General features: G+C 34.9%; 2 protein-coding genes across 4 annotated transcripts; both read left to right on the top strand.

Moving 5' to 3' along the window:
* The first annotated feature begins 1,229 nt into the window (after positions 1-1,229).
* Positions 1,230-5,621, top strand: LOC126609826 (uncharacterized). 3 transcript variants are annotated; one of them, XM_050277749.1, is made up of 11 exons: positions 1,230-1,933; positions 2,403-2,474; positions 3,227-3,268; positions 3,349-3,451; positions 3,670-3,734; positions 3,817-3,861; positions 3,946-4,053; positions 4,144-4,231; positions 4,979-5,025; positions 5,153-5,271; positions 5,485-5,621. In XM_050277749.1, the coding sequence occupies exons 1-10, from the start codon at positions 1,295-1,297 to the stop codon at positions 5,231-5,233; spliced, it is 1,290 nt and encodes a 429-aa protein (XP_050133706.1). In that variant the 5' UTR covers positions 1,230-1,294; the 3' UTR covers positions 5,234-5,271; positions 5,485-5,621. The 3 variants fall into 3 exon arrangements, with proteins under 3 accessions (XP_050133706.1, XP_050133705.1, XP_050133704.1); XM_050277748.1 differs by having other exon boundaries at positions 5,361-5,621; XM_050277747.1 differs by having other exon boundaries at positions 5,153-5,621.
* Positions 5,622-9,539: 3,918 nt separating this feature from the next.
* LOC126609828 (probable serine/threonine-protein kinase PBL7) lies at positions 9,540-12,477 on the top strand. The gene is made up of 6 exons (XM_050277750.1): positions 9,540-9,845; positions 10,172-10,410; positions 10,710-10,848; positions 11,282-11,543; positions 11,683-11,815; positions 11,975-12,477. Exons 1-6 carry the CDS (start codon positions 9,692-9,694, stop codon positions 12,245-12,247), a joined length of 1,200 nt encoding a protein of 399 aa, XP_050133707.1. The 5' UTR covers positions 9,540-9,691; the 3' UTR covers positions 12,248-12,477.
* Positions 12,478-18,361: the final 5,884 nt, after the last annotated feature.

Genomic DNA, 18,361 nt, shown 5'->3' with positions numbered 1-18,361 from the left:
GGTCTTTATTTGAACAATAAATGATATAATGTTGCTTTTACGTTTCTTTTGGTTGAAACTTTGGTATTCTCTTGTAATTTTTCAATTTTGCATGGTTGAAATATTAAAAGTCGTCCCACGGTTGAAACTTTGGTTTAAATTTTTGTGTGGATAGTGATAAGCAAAATTGCATTTTTATACATTAATGGTACAAAATTTCAATAAGGTTGGACAAACTCGAACCTAACTCATATAAGTCCCCAAACCCAATTTACACACAAACTTGGATAAACTTGCCTGAACCCGAACTCAAATTGTTAATGTTTTAAGGTTGGGTTAACCATGACCTGCTTGATTTGCACCCTCAAATTGTTAATGTTGGGTTAAGGTTGGGTTAACCATGACCTGCTTGATTTGCACCCTTAAACGAGAGAGAGAGAGAGAGAGAGAGAGAGAGAGAGAGAGAGAGAGAGAGAGAGAGTCCAAATGTCCAATGGCTTAATATAATTGAACAAAATTTTAAGGATATTTTTGTCCAGTTATAAATTTCATTTTAGTGGGCCAAACAAATTGCTTTCAAATCTAGGTTAGAATAGCTTATCAAAATCAGTTTTTTTTACTACCAAATTTTGAGAGTTTTACCAAATATCTTAAGAGTCGTTTGATAATAATTTATTTTCAGTTTTTTTTTTTAATTAAATCTTATTTGATAATTATTAACTACTTTCAGTTCAGTTAAAAAAAGAAACTTAAAACTGAAAATCAAAAAGTGAAAACTAAGTGTCAAATTTTGAAAACTCAAAAATATAGTTTTCAGTTTTCATTTTTTTGAAAATTAAAAATAGTTACCAAATAAAATTTCAATAATTAATTAAAAAAAAGATGAAAAAAAAAACCGAAATAGTTGTCAAATGACTCCTTAGAGAGCTCAAAACATAAGCTAGAATCTAGAGCTAAAAGCTCTACCAAATGGGTACCTAGATTCACATCTCTCAAGTTTTATCGTGTATTGAAAAATAGTGTAAAATCTTATGAGATTTCAAAACCATTTATATTAAACTTACATTTGTACATATATATTTAGAAAGTAATAATAATATCGTTTGTTTAAAAAATAAAAAATTCAAATTTTGAGAATAAAAACTTCACAACTAACTTATTATTCACTAAATATATCGTTATATAAAAATAAATAAAGTAAAGTGCAATTTACCATTTTTTTATTTTTGGGCAGTACTTCCTAGTGCAAACTGAATGCACATAATATTTCTGAGGAAAACGCTGCGTTGCCTTAAACCTCGTAAACCCCTTTCTCATGGCCGCCCTGAAGCTCCTCCTCTCATCCGCTCGCCGTCACTGCCTCTTCCAACCTCACTCCCGTCTCCACCCGCCTCCATTTCTAAGCTATCACAGATCCCTAAGCTCCGAATCCGACCCAAACCCGGATCAGAACCCTCCGCAACCTCCTAGACGCCAACCAGTGCCGGTCGAACCCGTTTCATACACTCTCAAACCCAAGGAGCAATCCCTACCTGAACCAGATGCGACTCCCCAAGCAGCACAAACATCACCGCCGCCGCCACAAAGCTCCGGTGACTCGCCCAACCCATCGAGTCAGGACACTCGCGTCACCTGGACCCGTGAAGAGGCGCGTTTCATCAGGGACGTGCCATCTATATCTCCGGTATCGTACCCGGTGAAAGTTGCTCCGTTACCGGAAGACCGGGTCGCGGAGGAGAGCGGAGGTGGCGAAGACGGAGCTGGAAGGGATGTGGATGGCGTGAAGGAGTTGGACAGAGAGAAGCGGAGGATCGAGGCCGATGGTCGGATGAGAAGGAGGCTTTTTAGGGTTCCTGAGGAGGAGGTGGCAGTTCCTTTTCCCGCGTTGATTAAGGTTGAGAAGAAGGAGAGCAAGCCCATTCTCGATGTCATGGACGCAATTCGCCAAGTCAAGGTCAGTGTAACGTTTATACGCTTGTTTGGTTGCTGAGAAAATCTGGGAAAGTTAGAGGAATGGAAATTTTCCTTTTCTTGTTAGATAATTTTGGATGAGATACCAAATGGCTTCTACTTAATAGAACTAAATTTGACTTTGTTCTCTGTTTCGATTTTGTTTCTGGAGAGCGGAGTTATTAATTAACAAAATGAAGTTTTCATTTCTTAATGTGTTTTACGAACTTTGATTGTGATCGAGTATTAAGACTAAAGTTAGGCAGGAACATCTCGAGATCATGACTGTTTTTCCCGCGCATATTGCGCTAACCGATGTTCTTGCTCTCTCAATACGGTTGGATTACATGAGTTGGGGGATATTGTTCCCTTTAAACTTTTATGTTGTTAATGTTTACTTAGAAGTGTTTTGCTTTATTTCGATGTACTTCTCATTTCTAATCTCTTCTTCTCGTGTTCTAGTTGTTTTACAGGCTAATGCCAAGTGCAATTTTGATGAAACTGTTGAAGCTCATGTACAATTGGGTATTGATGCGAAGCGAAATGTAATATGTCAACTCATCTGAGTAAAATCTTCTCTTATCTCAAGCATATGTTTTTGTGTGTCAAAATAGATATTGATTTTTTCTTTAGCTATGTGAATATATAAGATCAAGTCCTGAGTTTAGATTTGCAATTCATTTCATGATCCAACAGCGTCTAAATTTAAATGATTGCCCACATGTGGTTACAGCTAGTCGTGTACTTTTTGAATAAGGTGAACTCACATGTATGTGAGTGCGTGTGAGATGGCTATTTGCAGAATTGTTGAAACACTTCAAATTTGAAGGAATGACGTAAAACAAACATTAGTAAATGTTCATAAAGGTTGGACCCAAGATGGTTCAGTTGCATTTCATGATTTCAATCAACTCCATGTTTTAGACTCCAGATGTTATAGTTCTTTGAAAAAAGTTGTTATGCAACTAAGCTGTAACCATTATTCGTAAGTTCCTTGTATTTGTTGTTTGAATGATCAATGCAGATCTTCTATGCACCCAAATATGGTTAGCCTTGACTGAGAAATATTGGCTCATTTTCTGACTACTTTTTGAGCATATTGTTGTGCTCATTTTAGTGTATCAATTGTATATTTTCAGTAAGAGTTGTATGGATTGCTTCTCGAAAGAGTGATAAAGAATATATTGTTTCTGCTTTTTACTTTATGCTTCATATTTCTTATTGCACTATTATATTTAATGTTCCAAGCTCCTGTTTGAAAGATTCAATTTACATGGACTACCTGATTGAAGTGCAGGCAGTTCGTGGTAACATGACTTTGCCGCATGGTAGTGGGAAGGTAGTTATCTTTACTTTGCTAAATCATGTCTCATCAATTTAAAATCTGGTTGGTTACTGTATGACGCTGTCATTCTTCAGGTTGTCAGGGTTGCTTTCTTTGCTGAAGGCTCAGATGCAGAAGAAGCTAGAGCTGCAGGAGCAGATATTGTTGGCGGTGTTGAACTGGTGGAGGAAATTGCAAGTAATGAGCTAACCCTTGTTGCTACTAAATAATATGCTGAAAAGAGAAACTCCTGTCCACTAGATATACTATGCAATGATAGTGCCATTTCAATTATTTGAGTTTTGGTTTTGCAATTTTTTTTTTTTTTTAATTGTAAATGTGTTTATGTGCATCTTACATTGCTTGAGTTCAAAGAAGTAATCAAACAATTTATGATCTGACCTTGTATCATGCAGGCAGTCATAAGCTCAATGTTGACAAGTGTTTTGCAACAAATGAAATGATTATGCGTCTGGCAAAGGTTTTTGAGTTGTAATTTTTTACTTGCAGGATTATCATTTGTTTGCTTCATTAATTGAAAGTGAATGTTTAATATTTAACAGATTGCAAGAATTCTTAGAGAGCGTGGTTTGATGCCTGACCGTAAAGTGAGTTATATTGTTGTAAATTTTTATTCAGTTTGCAAATTTGTGGGCAAATCCCTAATATTTGGTATACTATGTATGGTATAGCTAGGTACTGTCACCAATGACATTACTGGAGCGCTACAGAAAGTAAGACAAGGTCATATTGAGTATAGAATGGACAGAACATCAATTGTACATGTGGGACTTGGAAAGGTACCGTAATCTTATTACAAACACAATGTTCTATTTTTCAGATGTTTGTTTGCTGGAGACATGGATTTCACTTTTATTCTTTCTTTTCAGGTGAGCTTTACAGAGGATTATCTCCGTGAGAACATCGGAGCATTCATGAGTTCTCTTTTGCTGGCAAAGCCTACGGGTTTAAAAAAGTGTAAGTGGCACAAATAACTCGTGTTTCCTATATTGTGGACTAGACTAAGTAAAGGTGAAGTTTGATCTGAATGTTCAACCATAATTTTACACCCTTGGGTTTCTTTCTCTTTCATTGCTGCAAACAATACACCTCTGGTTGAGTGTTTTAGCCATGTTGATTGCTGAGCCATAAATATTTGGCTCTTCTCAACAAGCAGTTCAGCTCGATTTTCTTGTTCAATAAATTAACCGAACTTAGTCAGTCCAGATCCCAAAAAAAAAAGTAATTGTGCTTTATAGAATGGATTTTCTTAGTTACGATCTTGGACAAATCTAATTATAGCATATTCTGCAAAATCTGTTGGAAGAAATGAGCTCATTTTCTTTAGGTGTATCTAATATTTTCCATGCTGCCCACCATTAAGAAGAAAATTGAAGAGTTCTTTAAGATACTGCAAAGAAAAGTTGCGGAAGGAGGTCCGACTGTTCACCAGATGGTGCACTTTTAATCAAGGGAACTTTAACGAAAAGCACCCGGTACTATTCACTTTAACGAAAAACCACATTTTTACACTAAAAAGTCAATCCTGGTACTATTCACTTTACCCTTTATTTTGTCCTTATCATTAAAACTCAAAGTTTTCAAACCCTTTTCATTAATTTTCCTTTTAATTCAATTGATGAGAATTAGCGTTTATTAAACCATTTACAAGTTATATATCTACTTTCACGTTTATTAAACCATTTACAATTTTTATTTTCACAGCTTCCAAATATGCGGGGTATATTAACTCCTTCCATATATGTAGCACGGTGAGCTAGACCCTTGTTTTTGTATTTAGTTATTTGTACCTTAACATTCGATGCACGGATGCTTCATACTTTAGTTAAATGCAGCCTTTGTATAATTGAACCTAATCTAGTCCGTTATTATGTGCAGATGGGTCCAGGATTTCCGGTTTCAATACAGTCGTTATCCAAAGCTGCAGATCACTACAACAAAGTGCACCTTAAGGCTTAAGTGACGCGCTCTGTTAACATTTCCGACCTAGATCAAAGGTTCACTTTATTTTCTCTGTTAATTTTTACTGTTTTTAGGCAGTGAGGGCTCTCGGAGCGGATGTTGATTGACTAAAATTGAATGGTAGATTGACGGGGTTCCGTGAGTTAATATCTTGTCTTGCTTATATCTGCTGGTCATCTGGTGCTTTTGCAAATTGGCATTTAGCTCTACTGCTTCATCATCATCAGGATCTTCATGTTTCTCTGCAGTATTTCTGTTTTCCGATTTGGCTGAGGATGTTCAACACTCTTCTATGTGTAAATGCAATAATGTTATTTGACTATATGGAAAACGTAGGTGAGACGGGTCCTTATCGGTCACTACGAACTTGCTTTTTTACAAGAAATATTTTTGCTCACTGCTCGTAAGTGGATGTGATGCTCATCACTCTGTTGAGTATTGTTAGATGAGTTTATATTGCGTGAGTTGTGTAGTATGATTGAATTAAAATCGTTTAACGGTAATTAGTAGGGTGGTAAGCATCACCATCACTTAAAGTTGGTGAGCGAAATGCGCTTTTTACAAGACCGAATAATTTTGGTATTAAATGTGTTCTTTTAGACAAGTCGGAATGGTTGGGTAGATAATTTAGTTGTTTTTTTTCTCTTTTTGACAAAGACAGTGGTCGATTTCTTTTTACATGACATTATTTCTATGTACAAACGCTATAACTAGAACAACTCATTTTTTTTATTATTAGTTAAAGATCATATCTAGAAAAGTTGATTTGATTTTGGACCGTCAACTTGGGACAAACGAATTAGCGTTTAATTTCCTTATGATGAACTATTAATTGCTTAAATAGTTTGTATATTGTATGAGTTTTTATCACAACAAAATAAAAAAGAATTTTATAAGTTTCCAATTTTAACATCTGTCCAGTGAATGACGACATTTTGTCATGGAGGAATGATAATTAATTGTTGATAAATGTTAACTTTAAATTATCATTCTATAATTCTACACATATCAATTAAAATTAAAATTCATACCAACCAATGAAAGAAAACACAAAGTAACGTTGTCTTGTTGCGGTCATTTTAATTAAAAAACAGTATAGTGAACATGGAATGTGGACAGCTGCCAAGAGTGCATGGCGAGAAACATTTCAAGTACTTGGTGGGCAACATGGGTTGCACACCAACCTTCCACATGGTCACCGGAAGAGCGACCCAACCATTTTTCTAGCCTTCACGATGTCGCATGACCTCTGGTCCCTGATGACCTTGTCCCCCAAGCGAATACGACCAAAAAAGACAAAAGTTTTATTTTAATAATTTTGCCATTTCACAGTCGTATTTCCTTCTCCTTAGTTCGTTCATTAGGGTGCGTTTGGTACGTGGGACAGGACGGGACGGAACGGGACGAGGCGTTCCGTCCCGCGTTTGGTGCGCCAAAAATGGATGGAACGGGCTGTTCCACGGGACAGATTTTGGGTGTTTTTGCGTTCCACCTCCCCCCCTGGAACGGGTTTGTTCCACGTCTGTGGAACACAATGTTTTACCATTTTAAGACAAATATACCCCATGTCTTTTTCAAAAATTACACCTTCGTTCCGTCCTGTCCCGTCCCGTCCCGTCCCGTTCCGTCCCGTCCCGTCCCGTCCCGTCCCGTCCCGTCCCGTCTGCGTACCAAACGCACCCTTAATGAATGCAAAGGCTGAATGCCCAATCTTCCTGTCTTCCTGTTATACTCCCATGCCATTCTGTTTGTGTGGTCACGTTAAGTCACGTCAACATTTTATATTACTATTCATTTTTGTTTTATTATCTTTATAAAAAAATAATATAAAATGTTGACGTGATTTAATCGTAACCACACAAAACAGAAGGGCACGGAAACAAGAGGGCAGACAATCCTTGTCTGACCAAAAAGGCAAAAGTTTTATTTTAATAATTTTGCCATTTCACAGTGGTATTTCCGTCTCCTTAGTTCGTACATTAATGAATGCAAAGACTGAATGCCCAATCTTCCTGTTACACTCGTATAGTTTGTCTTCACTAGGAGGCTCTCTTAAGAGTAAGGATCTTTCTATAACCTCCTGAATAGATACACATCTACATTCAGTCTCGAGAAAGTCCTTCTTAGGCCATACTCAATGCTTGAATGCACAAGGCTGAAACTCAAGGCAGGGCAGATAACCTTCTAACCGAGGCCAATAGATATTCTATTTTTTGGATTTCGAGCTAGCTCCCAATCATGCCTTCCCAGATAAAGATGCATTCTGTGTTGTTCTGGTCCGGAAGAAGAGGTTTGGATCAGCAAAACTGGCATCTGTCCGTTGGATTAATTGCAGTGTGAGGGTGTTCGTATAGAGCTCAGAAGATGATTGCCCGGAAAGTCATTTTTTTGCACATATTTTATAATATTGGCATGAGAATTAATATTAAACTATGAGATAGCAGGGCGTGTTGGAAAAAATTAGTATTTTATGGTTTTTTGATTATTTGGGTTTGCTTGTTAGTTTAATTTATGAGCATAACCCATCCAAATTAGAGTTTCTAAGTTTTACTCTCTATAAATATAGCTTATAGTTTAGTATGAATAATAAGTTAGTCATAATGTAACTTCTACAGATTTTGTAGCCGTTAGGTATTTTTTTTTATTTAATAATATTCTTATTATTTCGTAGTCTTGCTCTGATATTCATCTAGAATTCATAAGTGACGTGTTTGTTTCACCTCGTTAAGTTTCACTGGACTGGCTATGATTACTAGTCAGTGTAATCCCATGTTTGTTTATTGCCTGGACTAATTTATAGACAATCAAGCTAAAGGACAGACAGGACACATTATTCTAGACAACTAACGTACTCTCATAAAAGTAAAATGGCCAAAATATCTTAGATATTTTGTCTTTAGCTGAGGTTTTTACTTTATCATCATATGATGGGTGGGAAGACAGGCGAGTCAAATCAATTATTCATCATTCATTGCAATTATTGATTATGATCAAATAAGAACCCTATGCTTTTTGCAAGTATTAAACTAATAAACACGAGCAAGGCTTGGCCCCTTAAGAACTTCTCCTCTATTCAATAAGTGTTCGATTAACAGAATTTGTGTTTATAATTAAAACTGTTTATGTTATCAATCTTTTTGTAAAGATTATTTAAAAATAAAATTAATTAAAATTAAGATTATTTAGTTAATCAATTTCAACTAATAAATAGACGGTTCTTACTATTTTTATTGAAAACAAGCATAAATTATATAAACAGCCGTTGAATATCATTCTTTATGTTCAATTATTTTTGCTTGTCAGGAGCTGCTTGCAAGATTTTAACAAGGGATGTGCTATCCACACATCCCTTTTTACTTTTTTCACACTTCTTATTAATTTATATCATTTGATATTATTCAATTCATCTGATCCAACAACTGAAAATTAAAAAGATATAAGAGAAGTAAAAAAAATATATGTGGATATCACATCCCTTTTAACAATGCGGGCTTCACATATCTATAGAAAAAGAAAATTTGTGGTTAAAAGTTTGGCAAATCATAGTTTTGCTTTAAATCTCCAAAATCATTATTTTGATAATCTTCTTTTTGTTCAAATACTTTTTTTCCGTACTCGATTTGAGATGTCCAGTCGTGCACTTTTCAATTATCATTGTTTAATTTTGTTTGGGCTCTAAGCCCCCGTTTTCAACCGAAAAATAATAATTGATATTCAAATAGCGACAACTAATAAGAAAGTGAATTCGTATTAGCACTTTAAAATTTTTATTTTATACTTTTTATAAATGTATTTTTTCTTCTAATTATAGAAAGTTTAGAATGCTAAATAAGGATCATTTCTAGGTTTTCTTTGTGAAGATTTTAGGATCTTTGAATTACATTCGTTCATTATATATCGTACGATAAAAAATTATTGTAAATTTTTTTATTTAAAATTAAATATAAATAGTACTTGATCAAAACTGGCCGCACGATGTATGATGAACGAATATGATTAGAGGATCCCGAGATCCTCGTAAAGACAATTTGGAGAGGATCCTCATTCCAATACTACACATTCCAGTGTCAAGTAATTTGTTTTTGAACTGTTTAAGCAGTTTTTTTCCCTTCTTATAGTTTATGGTATGTTTAGAAGTATTTTTAGAGAAAATATTTTTATATTTCAAAAACATTTGAAGTGTTTCTTTTTTTTGGAAACTATTAAATAAATTAAAAAAAATTGAATAAAAATGGAAGTGCATTAATTACAATGGTGCAATTCCAAACTATTATAATAATTGCACTGTTTTCCGCGCCACAATCAAGAAAAATACAAAAACGAGAGAGAGAGAGAGAGAGAGAGAGAGAGAGAGAAACTTCAAAGCTCCAATTTGAGATTCTTCCATCTCCACTGACTTGTATTGGGGATAGGGTTAGGGTTAGGTTTGCCCGTTTGAAATTGATCTGCAGAAAGATGGAGTCGGAGGAAGAGTACAGAAGGAAGGAGCGCATGGCATTGTTGGTGATTGTGGTGCTTGCTTCACTGTCCGTCGCTTCATTACTCGTCGCCTTCAGCTACTACTGCTACGTCCGCAACAAGGTCGCCAAGCGCCTCAAGAACCACAAAGGTGAAAACACTACTGTCTGTTTGTTTACTCAGAAAATGCATGAAAGTGAAGGGAAAAAAACCAGACTTTTAAACATTTTTTAGTGTTGATTTCTGGGTAGGAGTTAAATTTTTTGTTTATAAGAGTTTTTGAGGTCACCCAGTTAATTACATTTGAATTTTTGTTAAGGAAACGCTTGTTAATTTGATAATTTCTGTTGGGTTTGGTGTGGAAACTTAAATTTAAGGACATAAGGGCAAAAAGTTTGAGTCTTTGATTAAAATTGGGATTTGTCAATTGGGGCTGGACTGTTTTTTGATATGTGGTTTAATTCTGTTTCTTTAAAGGGTCTGACCCTGAGGACAAAGGTGGTTTTTCAAATTTGCAAGTTGCTTCCAACAAAGGACTTCAGGTCTTCACATTCAAGCAACTACATTCCGCAACTGGTGGTTTCAGCAAGTCAAATGTCGTTGGCAAAGGCAGCTTTGGGTTAGTGTACCGAGGTGTTCTCCATGATGGGAGGAAAGTGGCGGTTAAGTTTATGGACGAAGCAGGAAAGCAGGGAGCAGAGGAATTCAAAATGGAGGTTTGATTCTTAGTCTACATCCTGTTTACTTGGCTCTGTTAGGTTCTGCGAGTGGGAGAAAATGGCTGAAGTTCACAGTTCCATCTTTGTCCCTTGCAAGATGAACATATAGCTCACCTGAAGCAAAGGATTTTGGTAGAATTTGGTTCAAATGATAGCTCATATTCTCATACCCAATCCACTGAATAATGCAATTAGTTTTTATTTCCTCACTTTATCCGTCAGCAATAACTGAAAAATTAAATTAGCTTTGCAGATCGTTTATAATTGGTCATTGATTGGCTGATAATTAAATGCAGGTGGAATTGCTAAGTAGGCTGTGCTCTCCATATTTGCTGGCACTACTTGGGTATTGCTCAGATAACAGTAGTCATAAGTTGCTGGTGTATGAATTCATGGCACATGGTGGTTTGCAGGAACATTTGTATCCTGTCAATGGTAAGCATAACGTGTCTAGTAGCTCCTTTTTTTTTTTTTTTTTTTTTTTTTTTTGGTTCTTTCCAAATCCTTCTTGTTTCTGATGTTGTATGTTTGTTTGGGCATAGAAAGATATAATGAACACCCACTTCACTTTGCAATTTATATCATATGGTCGTATTTCATCTTTATTATGTGAGTTAAGTCTAAGGTTGGTCTTTCCTACTCGCATTATTTCCTCTACATTCCCCTCCCTCTCTCTTTCTAATCATTGCGTTTCCGTTCCTGTCTGTGTGTGCTTGTGTTTATGTTTGAGAAAACTTGCTGAACCTACATTTCTTTGTTTGCGTATTACATTTACGCAGAGTTTTTGTGCATAGTTTTAATCGTCCTGGTCACTAACAGTTGCTTTCTGAATGTCTGTTGGATTAACCACTTGGGTTCATTTCTGCAGGTTCTAATGCTCTCTCCTTTAAGTTAGACTGGGAAACCCGGTTGAGAATAGCTCTTGAAGCTGCGAAGGGTTTGGAGTATCTCCATGAACATGTCAGTCCTCCTGTGATTCACAGAGATTTTAAGAGCAGCAACATTCTCTTGGATAAAAACTTTCATGCCAAAGTTTCTGATTTTGGATTGGCCAAGCTGCTTGGATCTGATAAAGCTGGTGATTACGTTTCCACCAGAGTATTGGGTACACAGGGATATATTGCCCCCGAGTAAGCACTTCGAAACTTTTAGCTGCAATGTGCATATTGGTTGATTTGTACCATAAGAACTACCCTTTGTTGAATTCCCATCATATTTTGAAATATTTTCCATGGAATAGCAGCTTTTATTAATTCGGTTGCAATGCAGGTATGCATTAACAGGGCATTTGACAACTAAATCAGATGTTTACAGCTATGGGGTTGTGCTTTTGGAGTTGCTTACAGGCAGAGTTCCAGTTGATATGAAGAGACCTTCTGGCGAGGGTGTTCTAGTTTCTTGGGTGGGTTTCCTAGGTCTATTTTCAGTTCTTGCAATAGAATTACTCTTTACCCAATTCATTCTTTGATTCATCCCATATTTTACCTGGCATTGTTTCCTTCACATTATTTTCCCATACTTAGATTTCTTTTTTGTTTCTTTTAAACATTCTATACTGTAGGCATTGCCCCAGCTGACAGATAGGGAGCAGGTTGTACAAATCATGGATCCTGCATTAGAGGGTCAGTACTCAATGAAGGAAGTCATTCAGGTGGCAGCAATTGCTGCAATGTGCGTGCAACCCGAAGCCGATTACAGGCCGCTGATGGCAGATGTTGTGCAATCACTGGTACCACTTGTGAAAGTTCACAGGTCAACTTCGAAGGTAGGCAGCTCATCTAGTTTTCATGCTACAAAGTCACCTACAGCGCAGATTAGTAAAGCAAGTCTATGAAAGTAATTGAAGACACGCGTAAATCACCTACTGAAGGTGGTTCCTAAGGTAGCTAAGATTAGATTTTGTGTAATCTCATTATCAGTCCTGTAAGTTTTTTTGTAGTCTCTGCTAATTTGATCGAGGAAGAATGTAGATTGAAGTAAATAGAATGTCATCCGAATTATGAACCTAGCTAGCAGACATGGTCGACTTAAGAAGGCTCCTTATGTAGTAGATGATTAAAACTCTCTCTCTCTCTCTCGTGATTTCTGTGTTTCCATTTTCTTTCTTTGGAGTTCTTGGTCTAATATGATGATGACACGCAGTTTATGAGGTTTTGACTTTACTGAACTGTGCCGGAAAGATGGCTGGGAAGCTATTTTTCTTATGCAGGATGGAGGAAGAAACTAGAGGCAGGTCTCCCTTTCGACCTTCTGCACTCCACCCTTAAATTTTGACCCTGGAATTTATATTTTATAATATTTAATTCAAAATATTGAAATGAAAAATGCATAACCGTTTGAAAGGGATTTAGGCATTCCTTGGTAAACCGTATCATCTAATAGATGAATGTTTGTATCTCTTAATCAACCTGTATCTTAGGTTTTATATAAACTCACGTTAGTATAGCCGTGAGATAAATAGAAGAATTAAAAAATAGAGAAGAGTTTTTCTCCAAGCTCTTTTATAATCAAATTTCGAGTCGTGTCTTGAGAGTACGGAATATATGAAGTTTGTCAGAGTTTGAAGATTGAAGTGCTTCGACTTCAGATTATAGATTGTTAAATTCTGGGAGACGGACGCCTACCGAACTACAAGCCAAGAATACGGGGCGAACTTTTGTCTTTAGGACATTACATTTATGCAAGTCTCAATCTCCAAGTTTTGATAGTTTTTCTAATTTTCACTCTAGTTGTTTATATTAATCTTATACATAATTAATGTTGTGAATCATTTTATAATCTATTTTATTAAGAGAAGAGGGTTTGTCAACTTTTTGCCCCTTTTTTTTTCAATTTTGCCCTCACTTTTGAATACACAATGTTGACATGAGGAGGGTAAAATAGTAATTTTGTATCTTTTGATAAAATGACAATCATATTCTTATTTTTTTCTATTTTGCCCTCACTTTTGATACACAATATTTACATAAGAAGGGCAAAATGGTAATTTTGTATCAAAATATTTACATAAGATAAAAATATGCATTTATTAAGAGAAATTGTCCCACCATTATTTTTTCATACAGGTAAGTGAAATCATGATGTTTTTTTGATAGTTTGAATGAACTGAAGCAGTTGCGCTTGAGGAGAACGTAAGAGGAGATGAGCGGTTATTCACAAACACAAAATATGTGATCTCTGCTAGTTATTATTATTGTAATTCTTATTGTTATTTTCATATTTTTTTAATATTGCTCTAAAAGATTCTCCTTTTATAAATCAAGCTCTCGCTCTATAGCCTCTATAGATCAACAGATACCTGTGCACTTTTCACAAAATCTCAGCCTCACATTCATCTTCTCGCTAGATCTCTTGATTCTCTCTCATTGCACTTGTCACGCAATTTTCATCTTCTTTATGGAATTTAGGTCTTCATCAATTGTTTCCCTTTAGCTGCGAGTCCTTAATAGCAAGCGTTATTTTTTTGACTGGCATGAATTCTTTTTCCCCATGGAATTAGCAATTTTATGGATGAGAAAAATGGAGAGAAAATAGCGAGGGGCGGGTTTGTGTTTGTTGATTTGATCAAGAAATCGATGCTTTCCAAATATTTCTCTGGTTTGAAATAATATGTTTGTGATTTATTTAATTTCTTGTTGGAAAATCAATTCAATTACAAGTGTCAAACAGGCTTTGTCCGACCTATTTAAAGCTGGTTCATGCCTGCTTGGCCGTATTCAAGTCGACCTACTTAATAAATAGCACGAGCGGACTAATAATGTTTCGTATAAGACTCTCCCTCTGTTGATGGCATGCCAACTTCCTTATTGGTTGTTGCGAAATTTAAACTAACTGAAATTAGTTCAACTTAGTTTCAAATTTTATGTTCGCAGGTGTACGAATCGTTCGATAGTATAGAAAGTAAGTACTTAATATCGTCCCACATAAATTAATCTAATTCTAAACAACTAACTTAAATCCAATTGCAACGTAGTGAAATTTAACAAAGATTGATAAATAATTATGGTTTTGAGAGTTGATACTAAAAGTAAAAAAAAAAAAAAATGAAAACAAGAACGTGTGATCACAATGCAAAAGTGACAGTCAAGAAAATAAGTTGTAATTCAATCAAGTGAAACATTAAAGCGTCCGACTCACCATAACCAATCCTACTTATTTCCTGTAACGAATTATTAGCAAGAACTCAATCTCATTGATAGTCAAATTTCCATAACACATGTAATATCTATGGCATCTAGACTATAATGTATATCCCAATTTGCAACCATCCATGGCATCTAGATTAGTTTAACATAATGAAACTCATTACAATCAATGAAAATTTATTTAAAGACTACACAAATCCTAAAGTATGGCATCTACTTCTAGGTAATTTATGGTATCTATTTGCAAGAAACTATTACTCAAGTTGAAAATATAGCATCTGCATAACTTGCATCACATTTACTAAGTAAAAGTCAATATGGTAGCTAATCACCAAGGCTAAAACCAAGCATATAAGAATAGCAAACGATACTCAATGAAAATTGAAAACTTGAAAATAATTCAATTCAGAATTTAAGCATTCATAGTCATGGCTACATCGTAACCCTAACTATGGAAAATTAGTTCCGAAACATAATAAAAATATTATTGAATTCATAAAATTAAAAGAAAACTAAGTTTAAAAAAGCCTGGAAATCTCTTGCTTTGCCGCTACCTTCTTCCCTTTGTCTCTGCTTCTTCGAATCTTGATCAGTTCTCTTTTTTTTTTTTCTCCCCCTCCTCTTTCCTTTTCCATAACCAACAAAGGTTTTAAAACCCATTAATTGGCAAGCATGAAGAAGAGAAATGGAAGAAACTTTTAACTCCTTCTCATTGATATCTCACTGCCATCACCCCTAGCCTTATACCTCTGAATCAATTCATTGCAGTAGTAGGCCTCCTTAATTTACCTCTTCAATGCTCTGCTAAGTGTTTAATGACAGTCACATCTCCAAAATGGACATCCACCAAATCTGCACTTGGCCAATCTCCACAACAAATCATAATCATCAAATAAATATCTCATGTTCATACTTTTGCTTGAAACCCTCAAACTGGAATTTGATCTGGGAAGCTGGATTTCCATCTCTCTTTTTTTAATCTTATCGTCTAAAGCCTCTTGCTCTGCTACAATTGTATGTGGCGGCTTGCTCCAGAAAAAATTGGATTAGGCCTTTCTTTTCTCTGTCGGTGCAGATGAGAGAATAAGGGCAGCCTTTGTGCAATTGAATACATCACTTGCAAATGGTCTAAAATATCCTTAATATCTCGATATTTTCATTGAAATTTCCGTGTTTTTAGACTACCGATATTTCCGATATCATCGATATTTTAGACCTTGCTAAGTCACTCATGTATCTTACCATGCAATGTATAAAGTGTAAAATATTATACTAATTCATTATATATAAATGATTATGGTGTATTTAAACTTCTTTCATTAATTACTACATATTTTCTACACTCATAATGTTTGCCAGCTCGCTATATAATCAACTTAAATCATTTATATCTATCATGCAATGCATTTCCTTCTAATTTTTTGTGATAAACTAATAGATAATTGACTAAATAAACATCCTGCAAAGTTTCAATAAAAATTTCCAAGTTTTTCTTACAATTTCCGTGGTTTTTATTCAATTTTTATCGATATCGATAATATCCCGATATTTCCATCGAAATTTTCGTGTTTTTGGACTACCGATATTTCCGATATCATCGATATTTTATACCTTGCTTTATGTGTTTCCACATTTTGTTGACTTGTCAAACCTCCTTTCAATGTTCCTCGTCAAAGAAGAAAATCTAGATATGATTTAAGTGAGATTGAGTTTAGCTTTATAATAAGGGATTCTTAACGAAAAGTTTTCGGTACTATTCATTTTAACGAAAAATCATATTTTTAAACTAAAAAGTCAATCTTGATACTATTCACTTTATCCTTTATTTTGTTTTTATCGTTAAAACTCAAAGTTTTCGAGTTATTTTCTTTAGTTTTCCTTTATAATAATAGAGCCTCACAAAATGTTAACTAGTCCTCTCTTTGTGCAAGCCAATTATACAGTTCCATTCTCTTAAACAAAAGATAAAGACATCCTTGCATTCAAAATACGAATGACAATGGTTCCATTTGACTCAACAAAATCATATAAATGTAATGCAATTTAGTCATCTCCTTTGCCTAACCATAAAGCCACAATAAACGTGTAAATGTTTTCATTTAAATCCAACATGTCACAAGAAAAATACAATTTTTAGAGTAAATAAATAGTAAAATATGCGATCATCATTAGCTTATCCTCCAACTTTCAATTAACATCATCAAATTGATTTTTTTATGGTAAACAACGACGCTAAACGTCTAAAAAAGTGGAACTAAACAACAAAACATCACGAGGTCTAGAGATCATAATAGCGTTCAACGCCAAAAGATAACGGCAAGAGGTAGTCACTGTGTCGTAGCCAAAGGCTATTGGAGCCAAATTTTTGGCCATAGGAGTCCTATTTAAGTATTTGGCTTCGAATAACTCCAAACAATCCAATCACATGTGTTGGTGGCTTATGTCAAATAGGCCTCTTTGAAACTGATTTTGTGCAAGTCTTCCCTCTTGTAATGCGATTTGAAAATAAAAGCATTTTTGTTGTTATCTTGCTTCAATAAAGGCTATCTTCTTGATTGATGATGAGATTTTATCATGAGATTTCAATGGGGATGTCAAATTTGTTTTTTCTTTTAATACATACGATATTATCTATATTAAGATCATCTCCAATCTTTGAAGATAAAGTTTAAAAATTTAAGCCACAAAATTTTAAGCCATAACTCAGAAATTGTTTTTCTCCTCCAACCATTATGGCTTAAAATTTTAGCTCGAGATTATTAAATGATGATTTTAGATTATTTTTTTTTCGGTAACTTTTTTGAAAATAAAATTTATGTATATTATCTTAATTTATTTTTATGGACATTTTAATATAAAAATATTTAAATTCCGATAAGTAATTAAAAATTATACAAATACATAAATATTTATAAAGTTTGAAGTAAAATTTGATTTAAATAATTTACGTTAAATTTAATATTGGGCCGTCAAATATTTGTTTTACCATTAGATTTGATCTCATTTGATCACAACCGTTAGATATAAGTAAAAAACTAAAAAAGGTGTGTAATATGATAGTTTTGTGAGTCCAGAAAAAGTTAATTCAAGCTTAAATTCTGGAAGGAATCTAGCCCAAAAATATATTTTCTCCCCAAAGCTTATTTTAGCCCAATGGTTGGAGATGGTTTGAGGGGGGTTTTAAAGCTTATATTTTAAGCTTTATCCCATGAATTAGAGATGGTCTAAGAGTTGGGGGAGCGGGCAAAACCTCACAGTGGGCTAGCCATAATAATTTGATTTGAATTCATCTTTACCAAGAATCGAACCTGAGATATCTCATTTACAAGTGAAGAGGAATACTATTAGACCGTAGTACTAAGTGGCTAGGGGTGCCAAATTATGAACGCTATTTTTTGGAAAAGCCTAGGCCAACATTTCGGTCTCTTTTGAATTTAGGGTGCGTGGGTGTACTACCACCGGATTGAGAGATTTTTCAGTGTACCTAGAACATTGGGTGATATATTATGTGTCATTATACAAGTGACGAGACACTTAAAAAATAAAACTTCCCTCTACTTATATAATGACACGTGGTGGTATTCGTATTCCGGGCACAAAAACAAAAAACAAAAAAATCTCTACCAGATTGTGTCTTGGAGGTCTACATGAAGAGATGTGAGCGGATGAATTAATTACCCCTTGATCCTTAGTTCGACCTAGTTTCGTGTGGCCGAACAAACAACCTCCTCTAGGACTGGTTATTTTTCAAGCATTGGAATAAAACCTTGAAGGACAACCAAGAAACGGTAAAAGATTGAAGT

This window comes from Malus sylvestris, chromosome 17 (assembly GCF_916048215.2).
Source record: "Malus sylvestris chromosome 17, drMalSylv7.2, whole genome shotgun sequence".
Classification (NCBI taxonomy): domain Eukaryota; kingdom Viridiplantae; phylum Streptophyta; class Magnoliopsida; order Rosales; family Rosaceae; genus Malus; species Malus sylvestris.
The sequence above is the reverse complement of the archived record's forward strand: the minus strand, read 5'-3'. Positions and strand labels throughout refer to the sequence as shown.

Bases quoted from the DNA above. Each gene is read 5' to 3' on its own strand.
- LOC126609826 (XM_050277749.1), top strand. From the start codon at position 1,295: ATGGCCGCCCTGAAGCTCCTCCTCTCATCCGCTCGCCGTCACTGCCTC. The intron at 3,735-3,816 runs GTTTTTGAGTTG...AATATTTAACAG, and splicing joins TGATTATGCGTCTGGCAAAG to ATTGCAAGAATTCTTAGAGA. The intron at 3,862-3,945 runs GTGAGTTATATT...TGTATGGTATAG, and splicing joins GTTTGATGCCTGACCGTAAA to CTAGGTACTGTCACCAATGA.
- LOC126609828 (XM_050277750.1), top strand. From the start codon at position 9,692: ATGGAGTCGGAGGAAGAGTACAGAAGGAAGGAGCGCATGGCATTGTTG. The intron at 9,846-10,171 runs GTGAAAACACTA...GTTTCTTTAAAG, and splicing joins GCGCCTCAAGAACCACAAAG to GGTCTGACCCTGAGGACAAA. The intron at 11,544-11,682 runs GTAAGCACTTCG...GTTGCAATGCAG, and splicing joins CAGGGATATATTGCCCCCGA to GTATGCATTAACAGGGCATT.